This window comes from Passer montanus, unplaced genomic scaffold (assembly GCF_014805655.1).
Source record: "Passer montanus isolate IOZ18808 unplaced genomic scaffold, ASM1480565v1 scaffold221, whole genome shotgun sequence".
Taxonomy (NCBI): domain Eukaryota; kingdom Metazoa; phylum Chordata; class Aves; order Passeriformes; family Passeridae; genus Passer; species Passer montanus.
Genome location: NW_024366827.1, coordinates 295,635 through 310,493, shown reverse-complemented (window position 1 = coordinate 310,493; position 14,859 = coordinate 295,635). Strand labels below are relative to the sequence as shown.

At 39.6% G+C, this 14,859-nt stretch overlaps 1 protein-coding gene across 1 annotated transcript in view; it reads right to left on the bottom strand.

Moving 5' to 3' along the window:
• The window catches only part of LOC120502545 (bifunctional heparan sulfate N-deacetylase/N-sulfotransferase 3), a 52,080-nt gene that overhangs the window by 24,688 nt on the left and 12,533 nt on the right, over positions 1–14,859 (bottom strand). The window contains exons 3-4 of the mRNA XM_039710052.1: positions 3,364–3,451; positions 2,633–2,787 (exon numbers count right to left, since the gene is read on the bottom strand). Of these exons, the coding sequence (XP_039565986.1) occupies positions 2,633–2,787; positions 3,364–3,451 (243 nt within the window). The remainder of the gene's footprint in view (positions 1–2,632; positions 2,788–3,363; positions 3,452–14,859) is intronic.

Sequence of the window (14,859 nt, the reverse complement as noted above, 5' to 3'; positions counted from 1 at the left end):
GGGCAGCATGGTGAAGAAGAAACACAGGATTTTAAGACAAAAACCTTTTTATAAAATATTTTTGTGAGTAGGCAGGGAAGAAGGATATAAATGCATTTTACATTGGTTTATTTGATCTACATGAAACAGAAAGCTGCACACTTTCAAGTTCTTGCAAGGAATTTGTTCACAAACTCTGGTTTCAGAGAGATAATCTCTGGCACATACTGAACACAACACGTAGCATTTGGCAGCTACAGCCACAAAACCACAATTTCCACTACATATCCCTTCCCAATTACTTGGACGAGGAGCTGAATTTCAGAGTCACTGCATTTTCCCTCTAGTCCATTCAAAAGACAAATCCATTTTCAAAATCCAGCTTAACTATTTCAGTGTCGTGTTAAAAATGGAAGAAAGATAACCACTTGTAACAGTGTACAGGCTTATGCTGTACAGTAAACCCTTCTGTAGCCCACTGACTGTTTTTGAAGACTGTTGGCATTTATAGTGTGTACATACCTTGGGCCATTACATTCTCTCCACAATGCATTTTCCTTCAGGTTACTTTTCAAAGGAACAGAATATAGCAGATATTCCTTCAGTCAGATCAGTGGAATGGACAGTCCATAAAATAGCATTTTGGCATGATTTAGGAAGACTGCCTTTGCACTGCCTTTGAATTCTTAGAGATTTTAAAATGGCTTGAATTGATACAGTCATCTTCACCATATGCCCTAATCATACTGTGTGTGCAAAGCATTGGCTGATACCTAGACCTCTTGCTTTGAATAAACTAAGTACTAAGGAACATGAAAATCTCTAGGAATATGGGCGTGATGTTAGTAAAACCATTCATTGTGTGTAACAGACACGCCTGGTTCCATCACAGCGGAGAACCCTGAGTTCTCTAGGTTTAAAGAATGGTGAAATTCTTGTTTCCCTTTAGGGATTTATGTCACAGAGAAAGGGCACCATGTGTAATCTGCCAACCAGGAATGAGTAACATCTGCCCTCCTGGTAGTACTGCATGAGAAGATAAAGAGTAGATACTCCATCAGTTACGCCACTTTACACGATTTAATTCCATCACAGATAATCCAATTCTTCTTCCTTTTATCTTTCTTACTGCCCTTAAGCATGCATAAACATCAGAAAGGAAAATATTCACAGATCATGTAAGAAATTGGATTCTCTAACATCCCACTGCATCTCCTTCATTTATCTATAAACAAAAGTCTGATTTTTAAGGCTTCTCCCCTCAAGTTTCACAATAGGCAGTAATAAGAACATAATCTAAATCTTTCACTTTAATAAGGGGCCTATCATCTTCAATGAAGTAATCTCTCCATTATTCCTCACTGACTCTTATTCCCCAGTTGAGCATCTCCCATACAATACACACATGGAGTGAAAAATGCACAAGGCATCAGCAATTTCAGCCTCTTTCAAAGAAGTGGCTGCTTCTCTCTGTTTTAATTTAAATGCTCTGAGCAGATGAAACACAGTGAGTAGCTTCATGTCTGTATGCCTAAACATGAAAAAAATTAATAGCAAGTATCTGTAAGCATTAAGAGCATTGAAAGTAGTGAAGAAAATGGCAATTGCTGAAGTTACATAAACCAGGGTTGAAAATGCATTGTCCTTTTAACACTCTAATGATTACATCCTGCACACTAACCCCAGAGAATGTCTTAAATCACACTGAACTACAAGGACCCATTTTATTTTCAGTGGAGCTTGCACCAGTACACAGAATCATATGAAAAGTGCAATTCTGGACACAAGATTTTTAAATTTTCAGGAATCTAACACCTACTGTAATGCTTTCTTGAAAGGAAACATTAAAGTAGAGCTGTCCTGTACTCAGTACAACTACAATTTACAGCAAGCTAGGTGAAGTCTTTGTTTGAAAGAAAGCATGTGTCTCACTTAAAAGCCAAGATTTCAAATACAAACTTTAATTGGCTGATAGTCAGGTCTATCCTGTTCTCCTACACTCACTGACACATGACTATTAAGTACATTCTTTGTTCTTCTAGTATTTCAAATCCCCCTGCTCCTTCCAGGAACAAAGACACCACCTGCCAGCTAAAGAGCAACCAGTGGATTTTGAAAAGGAAGAAGTAAAATTAGGCTGTTGTAAGAGCAAAAGCAGTTCAGCAAAAAAGTTATGTCTGCTGAGATATTTTGATACGATTAGGTCGTAACACCAGAGCCCCTCTTCAGACAAATAACACATTTTATGTATGGCAATTTTGGTTTATTGTATGAATTTAACTGTGATCTGTTTCTCCAATATTCTCAGACCTAAAATCTGCTTTGATTTTTTCTTATATTCTCGCTGAAACATTTTGATTCAGAGCTTTGCTGTGAATAAATAATTAGTAAATGCAATGCTTTTCAAAACAAGTTTACATAAAGTTGATGCAAAGGGAATATATAAGATATTATTGGGTATCACTGCAGAATTGCATCTTTGAAAATGTGGTACACTTACCTAACCCTAACATCCAATGGTTTCACAAAGTCATTTGCTACCTTTCAATGGAGTATTTATTCTTTCAGAAACGTGGGGGTTTTTTTCCAGTTTAAACAGAATAATGGTTTCTGAGTACCTAAATTAAATAAAAAATGCAAAAATAGAACTCACTAAGGCAAATTTTTTGTTGAGGATCATCTGCTCCACCAGTGAGGACTCATTGTGGAAGAGGTGTGGCTGCATGTGACTCCACATGTGGGGAAACCACCAGAACTCATCCACAGATCTCAGCAGCAGGTCATCACCCTCATCCTCCTCCTCAGTCCCTGCAGAGGAAATAAAAAAAAAGAACAAAAAAAACCCCTCAAACATTTCTGAAGTAAAGTTTCTACTTTTATTATATTTTTACAGACTTTGGAAACACTAAGAATGATATTAACATAATAAACTGTGACCAGTTAAAATACTTCCTGCTGAGGCACTGGTGACAAAATGGGACAGTCAGGACCACTTGGCTGGCCCACATCCTATTTAATACTATTTCTTTTATCTCTCCTATTTCTATATGGTTTTAAAACAAAATTATTTTAAGGGATAATATCTATATTATTGTATTTCTACAGCACAGATGAAACAATCACAAGGCTAAACTGTGGTAGCTCAACAGATCCCTCATGAAATCAATACAAAATTTTATGTGATTGGTGGAATTTACCACTCAAAAGTAGACTGAAAGCAGCTAAATTTTAATAAAAAGGGGAGAGGCAATTAATTTGTTCCACACCAGCAACTAATGCAGGAACACAGCATACTAAAGCCCTTAAGATTCCATCATTCCTCCTTGTCCTCACACTAGACAGAACACCATCTAAATCAAAGTAATTTTAGTGTTTGATTCTTACCTGTGTGATAAAATTTTCCTGAAAATCCCAGGTTAAAAGTAAAATTTGTAATCTGGGCTCTCAAAACATTCTGAGTATCAAGCAGAGCCTGAAAAAGAAGCAAACCAGCATATAAACATATCTGTACAGAACACAACCTGGCAAACACACTTAGTATAATAATATAAATATTTTTACAGTGCCTTTTCAATTGGTTTTACTATTTAAAAACAGCTCTTTATGTCCGACAGATAAGTAGAGATATTTTTACTAGCACATAAAGATTAAAGATCGCATGAAAACTCCATAATTTTCCTCATGAAGATAACCAGCTACCAATGCTGGGTTACTCCCTGAATCATGAGATAGGAAAAGGCACGCAGAGAGAAGACCTTCTACCAGTCACTCAGTAAACCTGGGCCACAGCCAGGAATTCATTTCAGATCTCTTGTGCCCCCCAGCACCACTCCATTCACAAGGGTGAAGAACAACTGTCAGAGCTACATTTCTCTGCATCAGCTCAAGTATATCCACAGCATTTCAGTCATGTTTCAAAATCATGGGCAAGGCGAAAAGAAAAATCTAGAGAGACAGCAAGAAGCTAAATCAAACCTATTCCACATGAAAGAACTGGATCACAGATTCCCCCAAACTCTGACTCATTTCTCAGACAGTGAGCATACTGACTGTCACATCTGTGTACTTGCACTAAAGCAGTGCAAACAAAATAACAGCACGTAGGAAGAAGGGGGAAGCATTATTCATCAGGTACAGCTTCACTCATTGGTTTCAATATGCTCTTCTTGATTTGTTACTCCTAAAATTTACATATCACATTCAGTTCTCTCCCAAACCCTTACACCCTCCTGGTCTCTCGTTCAGTCTTCCAGGTGTAACACAGAAATCCAGCCTTCCAAACTTTGCAAAGCAAAACCAAAACAGACAAACAAAGGTCACAGAAAAGTTTTCCAAGTCAACATACAGTATAGCACAATGATTTTAATAAAGTGGCTGAAAACATTTCTACTGTCACAGAAGCACAACTGTGTTATGAATGGGGAATGTATTTAACAGCACAAAAAGATGAAAATTACTGGAGCTTTCCAAAGGTTGAAAGGTCTAGCAGGCACCCTACTCTTGAAACGCAAAGACAACTCAGTGCCTCGAAAAATATGATCCAGTAATTTTAATTACTTTCCCTGGACATTTTCATTATATAAGTGATTTGCCTACAATTATATGCCAATGACAACAAAACACTAGAAAGTCCAGTCCAGTTGAGGTATTAAGCACAGTACACTCAACTTAAAATTCCTTAAAATATGACCCATTTTACAAATTGAGGCTATATCCACCTTATTAGAGCATACAAGCTCTTTTTCAGGTCTTTCCCAGATGTCACCTGGTAAAGATCATCATCTTTTCCTGCAAAGCCTGAAAACTGTCCTGTGAACAAGAGACATTCTAAAGAAATGAGCACAATGAAGCACAGAATGGAGATAATTGAAACCAAGCTCCAGACTTAAAGAGAAGAATACTAAGAGAAAAATAGTGCAACGCTGTAACGAGAGCTTTTGCACAGGCTGAGAGTGCAAAGATCTCCAAGGAGGCTTCCTATTCTAATGAAAAGCAGCAAATGTGCACAGGACTTAAATGAAAACCAACCCTGGGCTGCTTGGAACCTCCTCAATGATACAACTTTATCTCTGTGTGGTTAAAAAGGTAGGAGGCAAATAACCCAGCTATTCCCTTCCTGTGTAAGGGGACACATTGTTGAGGGGAAGGGACCCTGAGCACAGACTGACAGCGAGGTGGCACGAAGGGCTGCTCACTTCTGTCCCTCCACGTTAAGAGCTGGGAGCATTTTTTGAGCTGAAGGTTTTACGCTGTACTTTCTAACACCTAACACCTTCCCAGCTTGTCACCCCCAGTCTGGTCTCCACCCAGCAGGATGGAAAACTAAAATGACAAGAGGCATTTAAAAGGGAGGAGGGAGAAAGGTGGCAAAAGGCCCAAGACATTTCTGTAACAATGCAACACAGAGCTCACTTCTTCACTAGGAATTGATTTTGCCAGTGTGGCTCCTACCTTCTTGCCTTGTGTTGGGAACATATCAGCTGATTCCAATGGTGTACCTGCTCTGCCTTCAAAGAGAGAGGCCACAGACCTGCTGTGAACCACTCTGGGTACACACAAACTGAGCTAACATTTGAGCTGTCGTGCCTATGATTATTTTCTGGGCGACTTGACATTTTACTCATCTTTCAGGTTCTAAAAACAAAATGTTAAAACTCATGAAAAATATATAGTAGCAGATGGCAGGGCGTATTACTGTGAGTTTCCATCAGAAAGACAGAAAGAGAGAAACGTAGGGGGACTAAAAAACTGAAATTTCATTTTTACATGCTGTTTTATAAGCTGAAGGTAAACTGCTGGTATTTTCTGGATATTTTATACCTGTTTATGAACAGCACCTCTGGGTATCTGTATGAGATGTTACATAAATACACCAGTACTGAAGATTATATTTTAGAACCACCTAGTCAAGTCTTCCTATGTTTATAAATAATTATTTAGTACATGTTATATTTCTGCTGGTACTATAAGGAAAATAAAACACCTTGGCTGCATAATCCCTTTCACGTACACAGCTTCAATGGAGCACTTTCTTTTGAAGTTTTCCTAAGCTCACAGACTAAGTTTAGGAAATTCCTAGTGCCAGAAATCAAATGTAAATGTTCAATATGTGATGAAAGACCCCTTTCTTCACTAATAGCAAAAATCAAAATCTAAAAAAAAGGCCCTGTTACAAATCAAGGGATAGACACAAGTTATCCTGACAGCAAAACAACAGACTTTCTCATCTCTCAAACAGAGGACGGAGGCATGGACAGATGACATGGGCTGTCTCAAGTTTTTGTTCAAGTAAATCAGCTGAAAAGCCAAGGATAAAACTCCAGTCTTCAAACCTGCTTCCCACTTCCATAGCCAGGAAGCCATCCCGCCCTCAAATACCTCAATGTGATTTCACTTCAGAGCCTGCCACAGAAAAGCTCCAAATGTCAGCCCGTCTTCAGCCAACAGACAGTTGTAATTTCTTCAACAACACCACAAATATTCACACTCAAAAGCCTCGACTGATCAAAGGAATAAATCAAGATTGCCTTGTTGAACTCTGGTTCACCAAAGAGGAATGACACCTTCTTTGTGCAGTCACACCAACATATTTATGACTATTTTCTTGCTGAAAAGCTGCTAAAGAACTCAGGCACTTGAAAAGAGAAATAGTTCAATAAGCTGGTAATTCTGTTTGTAATCACGTACATTTCAACTAAATTGGCAAGCAGACAGACAGAGTCTCACAGTGCTGCAGCATTAACATCCTACACTTCACATCAGTACATGTTTTCATGTCAGCAACAAATGCAAGGGCAGCTTCATCATTTTCCACAAAGTCCTTCACCTCCTTTTTTTGGGAAACAGAGCTCATCTCATCTCTCAACGCTTGCTTGCTCAACTGTCAGTAAAAACTGTCTGAAAATACTATCAAAGGGGCCATTAAATTAGGAGTTACTTTGCTTCTGAGTAAAATTTCTGATGCTGTGTTGGCTCTTCAATAAAGGCAAGGACCTTCTGAAAAGGAAGGACAAATTCATAGAAAGTGCAATGTGAAAGCACCTGAGTTAAGCAGAGCAAGCCCCTCTAGGGGAGCTCTTATTCAGAAGTAACTTTAATTTTTCCATATTGTATTTCTTCTGTAACCCCTGCAAGAGAGGGAAGAACCAGAAGTAAAGCCATTATCTGAGTGCAGCTCTTGGTGTAGAGAGGTTCAATGAGCTGTAACAGATGCAATGTCCTTTTACTCTGCATTTTTTGGGACACCACTTTGCCTTTTCCTGCTCTGGGAGTGCTGCTCAGGTAGTGGCACAGCACCTGCCTCCCTCCCCCTCCTCCTGCTGCAGCACCCGGGGTGCTGGGAAGCAGCACGACGAGCAGCAACAAAAGACAGCCTCAGTGAAGGCCAGGCTGAGTGTCTGGGAATCAGGATTTTATTGGACTTCTGAGGAAAAATTATTCCTTCATGATAAATTATGTATTTTGGAACATCATTAAAATACAATGACTACTCTTTCTGGATTTCCAAGAGTAGCAATTTGACACCCATTACCATAAACATTTAATCTATGCGGGAGAAACAATAATTGCTTTGGGTATAGGGATGTACCTGAAAAAAACATTTTATCTATCCTTCAGACAAAAGGACAAGAAAGCTTCATTTGTCTTTGTGCACTCTCAGCAGAGCTGACACTACAGAGAGGGCAAGAGAAAAAACAAAGAAAACTTTTGGCTTTTTCTGCAAAGTGTTTTGCTGCCAGAGAACAGGTAACCCAATTTTCCCTCTACGTGTCAATAAAGTATCAGCTGGTGCCAATTATGTACCCCCTAAGTTTTTTAGCGTCCAATAGAAGAAAAAAATTCAGGAGCCACAACTTCACCTTAGGGTCCAAAACTTATGTGTCCAGTGAAGGATCCTTAAAATATAAAGAGCCACTTTGGAAAACGTTGCTCAAATGATTTCAATAAAAAGTTTTTTCCTCAGGATACACTGTTTTAAATATCACCAGGTCTTCCTTTAAAGTTGTTTTTTTTTTACCCATACAATAATGATCTTGATGATAGTGCAATTATGTATTTTCAAGTAATTAGGCTCTTTCATCTAGGTAAATCATTTGGACAACCAAGAGATTTAAGAAATATTTCTAACTTCCTTCACCAACTTCTCACTTCTTGGAGCCTGAGGTACCAGCTAATGAGAACTGAGCTAATTACGGCAAGGTAACTTGAAGGTTATAAATACTTGGTGCCAATAGTACTTAATACAGAAAAGTAATTAGCATGCTGTTTTCAGGGTTCTGTCTGAACTTCGGCTTTATTAGCTCTTAATTAAACTGTACTTAGATGAAAAAGGTTACTGTTACTAAACAGCTAAACGATCTCGTTATTTTGCAGTTAGCAGAAATAAAATCCTGCAGTTCTTTTAATTAAAGGTCAAAAAAAAATCCCAAGTCAGTTGAAACAGAACTAATAAAACACCCTACTCCTAGCTATTTTCTCCTGGATTTTGGTTAGGTTTCAATAGAAATCTTGCTGGCTGCATTTCTACCTAATACTTGACCTGCTTATGTAACACCAAGAATTAAGAGGTGAATTCTGAGAGTATTACAGAACTCAGAGTAAAACCACAGTGGCTCTAAAACGCGTTTAGAATCTCCTGGTATTTTTAAGTTCTTGTGATCAGTACAGGCGATGGTCAGTACAGAGGCAATGTGAGGTTTGTCAGCCCCAGTGGAAGCACTCCTGAGTCAGTCACACCCAGCCCCAGAGCTGCCTCAGCCCCGAGCACAACAGGCCATCCCCCAGATGACGTTCCAGGTCACTTCTGGGCCACTGCTCTGCCTGTTAGTCTGGCTTGTCTCCATTGCATCCCACCAGCAGCAGATACATTCTAAGAGTTGTTCATTGATTTGTGTTGACACTTGTCTGGCTCCCAGGAAATGTTAGGCATTATACCTCTGCATCCCTCAGTAGCCAACCCACACTTCTGCAGCTTCACATCCTGTCTGCAAGGGTGCACAGTGCTCTGTCACAGATAAAACAGTGCCATGGCTGTTCTGTCTAACTGGACACGTATTTTATAGCCACCCAGCTCAGAAAGGACAGAGGTTGTGATCCGAGCTCCCAGCTCCACATTCATTATCAACAGCCCATTTGCTCCTTATTTAATGCTTCCTCACAGGCCAGCTCCAGCTGCAGCTCCCACTGCAGGCAGCAGGCCCAGCAGGCAGATCTCGCTGCAGGACAAGGAGGGCTGCAGCACATCCCAATCCCTGTCACCCTGCCACTGGCAGGGGGTGGCTGGAAACACCTGCAAGGTTCAGCTCTGGAAGAAGATCAAGGTCTCATCTCTGAGCAGCAGAGAGCTCGGGGCTCAATGGATGCACAGGCAGCTGCAGCTGGGGCACTGCACCAGCTCTGCTCTGAGAAGTTGGTCTGTGGCCACGTTCCTCTGCCCAAAGCACCAAATCTTAGAGGTGCAGTTTCAGGCCTACCTATACACCATGGCATTCTGTAAAACACACTTTACCAAAATTTTGATTCCAAAACTGCTATTCACAAGGTGCAATAGCCTGCAGCTCATTTCATGCTGCTGTGTATGACCTGCTCTCCATGTCAGGTCTCGAAAGCACCTCCTTCCCTTCCCGCTCTGCCTCACACATCCTACCCAGATAAGACAGGAATGGTAATCTCACTCCAACCCCTTGCCAAGGGCAGGGACACCTTCCCCTAGACCAGGTTGCTCCAAGTCCCATCCAACCTGGCCTTGGACACTTCAAGGGGACACCACAGCCTCTCTGAACAGCCTGTGCCAGGGCCTCACCACCCTCACTGCAAAAATCCCTCCTTCCTGATGTCCAGTATAAATCTACCCTCTGTCAATTTAATTCCTGGACTGACAGAGGCAGACTGTGAAATAAAAAAATAAAGATATATTTCTTTAGGTAATGAAAGTAAAAATGTAGTGTCAGTGTTACACATATCAAATCCAAGAGAGTGTGAATATGGCAGTCTGGAAAAACCTCAGCCTTACTTTTATCTTCAGTGCAAATATTCTCTGGACATCAAAGTCTGAGCCTGGACAAACTAAGACCCACTTATCCCCAAAAGGCCTACAGGCTGTGCTTCCTGCTCAGCACAATATTAAATAAATAAGATTTCAAGTCTGGTCTATAGCATTATCTAAACAATCAGACCTCAAGAGTGGGTGAAATTTATCTATTTTTCCATCGCACAGAGAACTCAAAGTATTTAAATTTTGACACTGTTTTCCCACAGAGTAACAAATGGCCACACTTACAATATAAACCTACTACATGATTACAGAAGAACTCAACTCCACAGACCAAGGTATAACAAGGGGCTATTTAGGTACTTTGGAAGAAGTATTGGAGACTACAAGCTATGTCTAAAATGCTGACACCAAGCAAAGAGAAACACCTTGGGGTTTGTTCACCTCTCAGCTGATACTTCCCCCCCCCCNCCCCCCCGCCCCCGTACGACTAAAGCACAGTACTTGTGTTAATTCTCTACATTCTAGAGAACAAAGAGTGCAAATGAAAGAAGACTCAAACCCTGTAATCTAGATAAAAACCAAAATAAACTGGTTGCTCTCCCTGATTAGCAAAGCACAACAAAAATACCACATTACTGGCATATTAAATAAAGATTATTCCACGTGCCGGGCAATGCATCAATGCCTCACAGCTCATTCACAAATGCTTCTTAGATGTTCTCTTTATTCCTAATAAGAGCCCAAAAGATTCCTCTGCTTCTCATACTCTTTCTGAATAAAAATAGCTATCTACCTCTGTCCCTGTGTTTCAGATGAGCTAAGAAAAACCAAAAGTTTTTTCTATGTTTCATCTTAACTGACAGGAAAAAACAATCTTTAACAAAAAAAATTTCATTTTGTCACTCTGTCTGAAAGCTCCAGGTAAGATACAGATGGGAATTCAATGTTCAGATTGCTCACCAGCCAAGGGTCACAATTTATGGTTTTGTCCTTCTCTTTATGAGTAGTTCTAAAGCTCTTGAATGAAATTCCCCAGCTACATCAGCACTGGTATCAAAGAAATTACAAAAAAAAAAACAAACAAAAAAACAAGAGAAAGTTTCCACAAAATAACAAATACACCTCTTTTCTCAAGCCATACTTACATGATTATGTGCAGCCAACACAGAAATAACATAAAATTTTATTTCAAGTTAATAAGAACTTTGACAATCTCATTGACTCCCACATAGTAGTACTAAGTCTAAAGGATGTAACTGCAGAAAATCGCTGTGAAAAAGGGGTGGGGGAGGGGGATGATTTTGTTAGAAGTGTTAATGCAGGCCTTACCTGTTTTCAGGAGTGCTTGCATTCCTAAAAGACAAGATTACAAAAGCTAGGTGTGCCTAGATAAACATCCCAGCTGGCAAAGTCTACACTTGCAGCCTCAATGCAAAGGAATCCAACCGAGCTCTGTATTTGATTTACTGCACGAGACTGAGAACATATCTTAAAACAAATCCCCTGCCAATATTATATTCCTTGCAATAGCATATTTCATACTCTTTTGCCAAATCTAATTTTTAAAGACTTACATAATGCTTCAACTTCCTTTTGGATATTAGCCTCTATTCTGCTGCTTTTATTCAGTCTACACTTTAATATCACTATGCCTTACATTAAATATTTTTATCCATCCTCATTGTTTATACCCTGCAGACATCTGCAGCCTATTGCTTTCTGTTTTGGTTGTCATTACTTACTGCATTCTTTAGCCTTTATTTTTTCATTTTTTTGCTCAGATGTTTCCTGACTATTCTGGTGTCTCTAAGCACTCTCCAAATATTTCTAATCCAGTAGTGAAGAACTGAGCACAACCTAGAAATCTCCTCAGTCAGTAAGATGAAGTACTTCACTGATGTAAAATATTTTTCATGGTCTGTCTGAATTTAAATTCAGCTTACATTACAAACTTAGATACATTTTCGTATTCATCTTGTTTTAGGAGAGTCTCAGGATTACCATTTTCAACATTTCTATTACCTTGAACAATGGCAGTGGGAAAGGACAAGGGATAAGAGGAATATCTTGCAGCATAAAATAACATTTTTTACAGAAATGCAAAATTGATTTTCAGCCTCCTTTTGAGTGCCATTAGCATTCTATCAAATACAACTCTGAGCTATCTTTAGTCCAAGTCCATTTTAAAATGGAGAAGAGACATTTGGCTTATTCCTAGGATTGCTAACACTAAAAGGCGAGTAAATGGGAGCTTGAGGAAGGGCTGTGGCTTATTAGTTCCAGAAAAATGCAGCCAGTGTTCCCAAAGCAAATCAAACCTGTCTCCTCTGGAGAGCCTTTGTCATGTGGATTTACTGACCTGGGTTGGAATGGATTTGAGGAGCATTCTTTTTCACAGTCACAGACTTTTTTATTTGTCCTCACCAGTGTTTCTATTTTCAAATGGATTGCAGTATAATTTCTGCAATATAAAGTGGTTTTAAATTTAACTTATTACTTATCTCAGATATGAAGCTACACTTTAAGGAGCAACAGTAATTAATCTCCAGGACTGCAAAGTGAAAGAAGGAATCTCCTAAAGAGTAACTACTTCTAAAAATTGGTCATAAGGTTTTTATGGTCTGTGCACAGAAAATAAACTGGAATAGGAAATAGATAGGGAATTGTTATTCCATGAGGGGCTACACATAAACTGGCTTTTCCTTCACATGGTTTTGTAAGCATGGTCACCCAGAATCAGTCATGTCATTGTACTGACCTTCCAGTCAGTGAACAGGAGAAGCAAGGCCACTTCCCATGCTGCTGTACCGTAAAGGAAACAAATGAATTAGGAGTCCCACTTCCACTCTCATTTTTCTCTTCTCGCCAGACTGTGCCCCCTGATGTGACTGAAGAGCTGGACAGAGGAAGGCTCACTTTTGGTATCATGTTTTACAGTTAATGGCTTTGATTTCTAGATCTGTCTGCAGTTTGGTTTTTATTTGTTGGCTGTCAAAGTTTTATTCCCTTCTGTTAGCATTAGGAAGTGGATGGCTAACTTGTCACTGAAAGAGCCCAGAATAAAACTTGCAGCAGCCACTCGTATGCTGCTGATGAATCTGTGCAGCTCTGCAGGAAGCTGTAATGCACTGTTATTGTTTGTATTATTGAGGTGCTTGCTGAAGAAAAAGAGCCTCTGACCAACAGAGCTTGAAATCCATGGAAAGAGAGGGACACACAGACAGCAGCTTGTGTTTCCTAAACCACTGCAGAGTTTAGGTCATGCTGACAACACTCAAGGTGTGCAGAATCACATGCATTTTTCATCATGCCCATGAAAATACTCACCTACCTTCCTAAAGTGTGTACTTTTAAGTACACAGAGGAAGATAGAGCTTGCTAACCATGTGGCTGTGAAGCAAGAATTATCTCAGTGCAGGCTGGCACACTGGCTGGACATAAGCATTTCTTATGGATCCCTTTGGATGGGAAGCCTTATGCTCAAGATATCTCTGCATAATATATTAAGTCAAGGGAAAAACCAGAAACAGCATTACCAAGTATTCAGAGTTAGATCACTTGACCTCAGGTGAGTGTCATTCCTTAAGTTTCATTTAAAAGAGCTCTTGAATCAGAAAACTCCATTGAGAACAGGAAGACACCATTGTCACATTAAGCCTAAGGACAGCAAAGTATTCACCACCACAGAGAAATATGGGGAATTTAAAAATGAAAACAAATTATTCTGATTTTCTGGAAAGATGCAAATGACTGAACCCATAGTGCACATCACCTTACTTGGGAAAGCACCAGCAGATGCAGAGAAGCCATGATTTCCTTAGTTTGGTTGTATCCTGAAGAAACCAAGGAGTGTATAACCAACAGTCAGATCAGGTGCTGGGGTACAAGAGCTTGAAGCAAATCAGCCTCTTTGCCCTCAAAGACCTCATGGGATTTACCATGCTAAGAAACAGCTTCTGCAGTCTCTCTGACAATAAAAAATTACAACTCAAATGCATTTTTCTTCTCTTAGCTACCTGCCACTGAATTTGTAAAGGTAGTAGATGGGGCAATCCTTGACGTATCACTGTCTCAAGACTCAGGTCTGTATGAAAAATTTTTAGGCTTTCATGTACAGCATCAGAACATTACAATTCAAAAGCAAACCAAACAAAAGATTCAGTTATTCCAGTATTGCAAAACTAAACAGAGGGGAAAAAAACCCAGAAATGCATTTTTCAAAGAAAACCAAATACAAAATACCTGATGAGACAAACAAGAATTTCATCAAAAGCAGAACTAATGCAAACCACTGAATTTACAGGAATGAAGACTGCAATACCAAAACTGCATGCACGGTTTTTGTCATCATCCACTATGGATAAACTGCTAAATTAAACTCAGCACAAAGCTCATTCCATGGATTTGGCTGTGTCCTGCTCACACAGGTGCAGAACAAGAGGAAGAGGCCCACGAGGAATTACCAGCATTGCTCTGGCAGCCCCGTAAGTGCCATAGTCAAAGCAGAAGCAGCTTGTCTGCATCCCTGTGGCCCCTCTGTCATCCCCTTGCTCTGGGAGAGGATTTTTATCCTGCTTTCAACTTCAAACATCAGTATGACTTTAATAAAAAGAGCTAGGCTCTATTGAGCAGCAGTTGTATCTTTCTTACTAGATTAAAATTCACAGAGGCTGTCACATAATCCAAACTGCTTTTAGAATTTAGATGTTACGGTGACTGACTGGTAGAGAGCCCTATATGCTTATAGCAGCTCACAAAATATATAAGACAATTTTTATAACTTTTTAAAAGTTGTATTTTAGTTCTGAAATCTAATTCTAACTCTCTACTGTCTCACAGTGTGCAATATTCCATACTACTACAGCTGACACAATATGCTCAAGTAA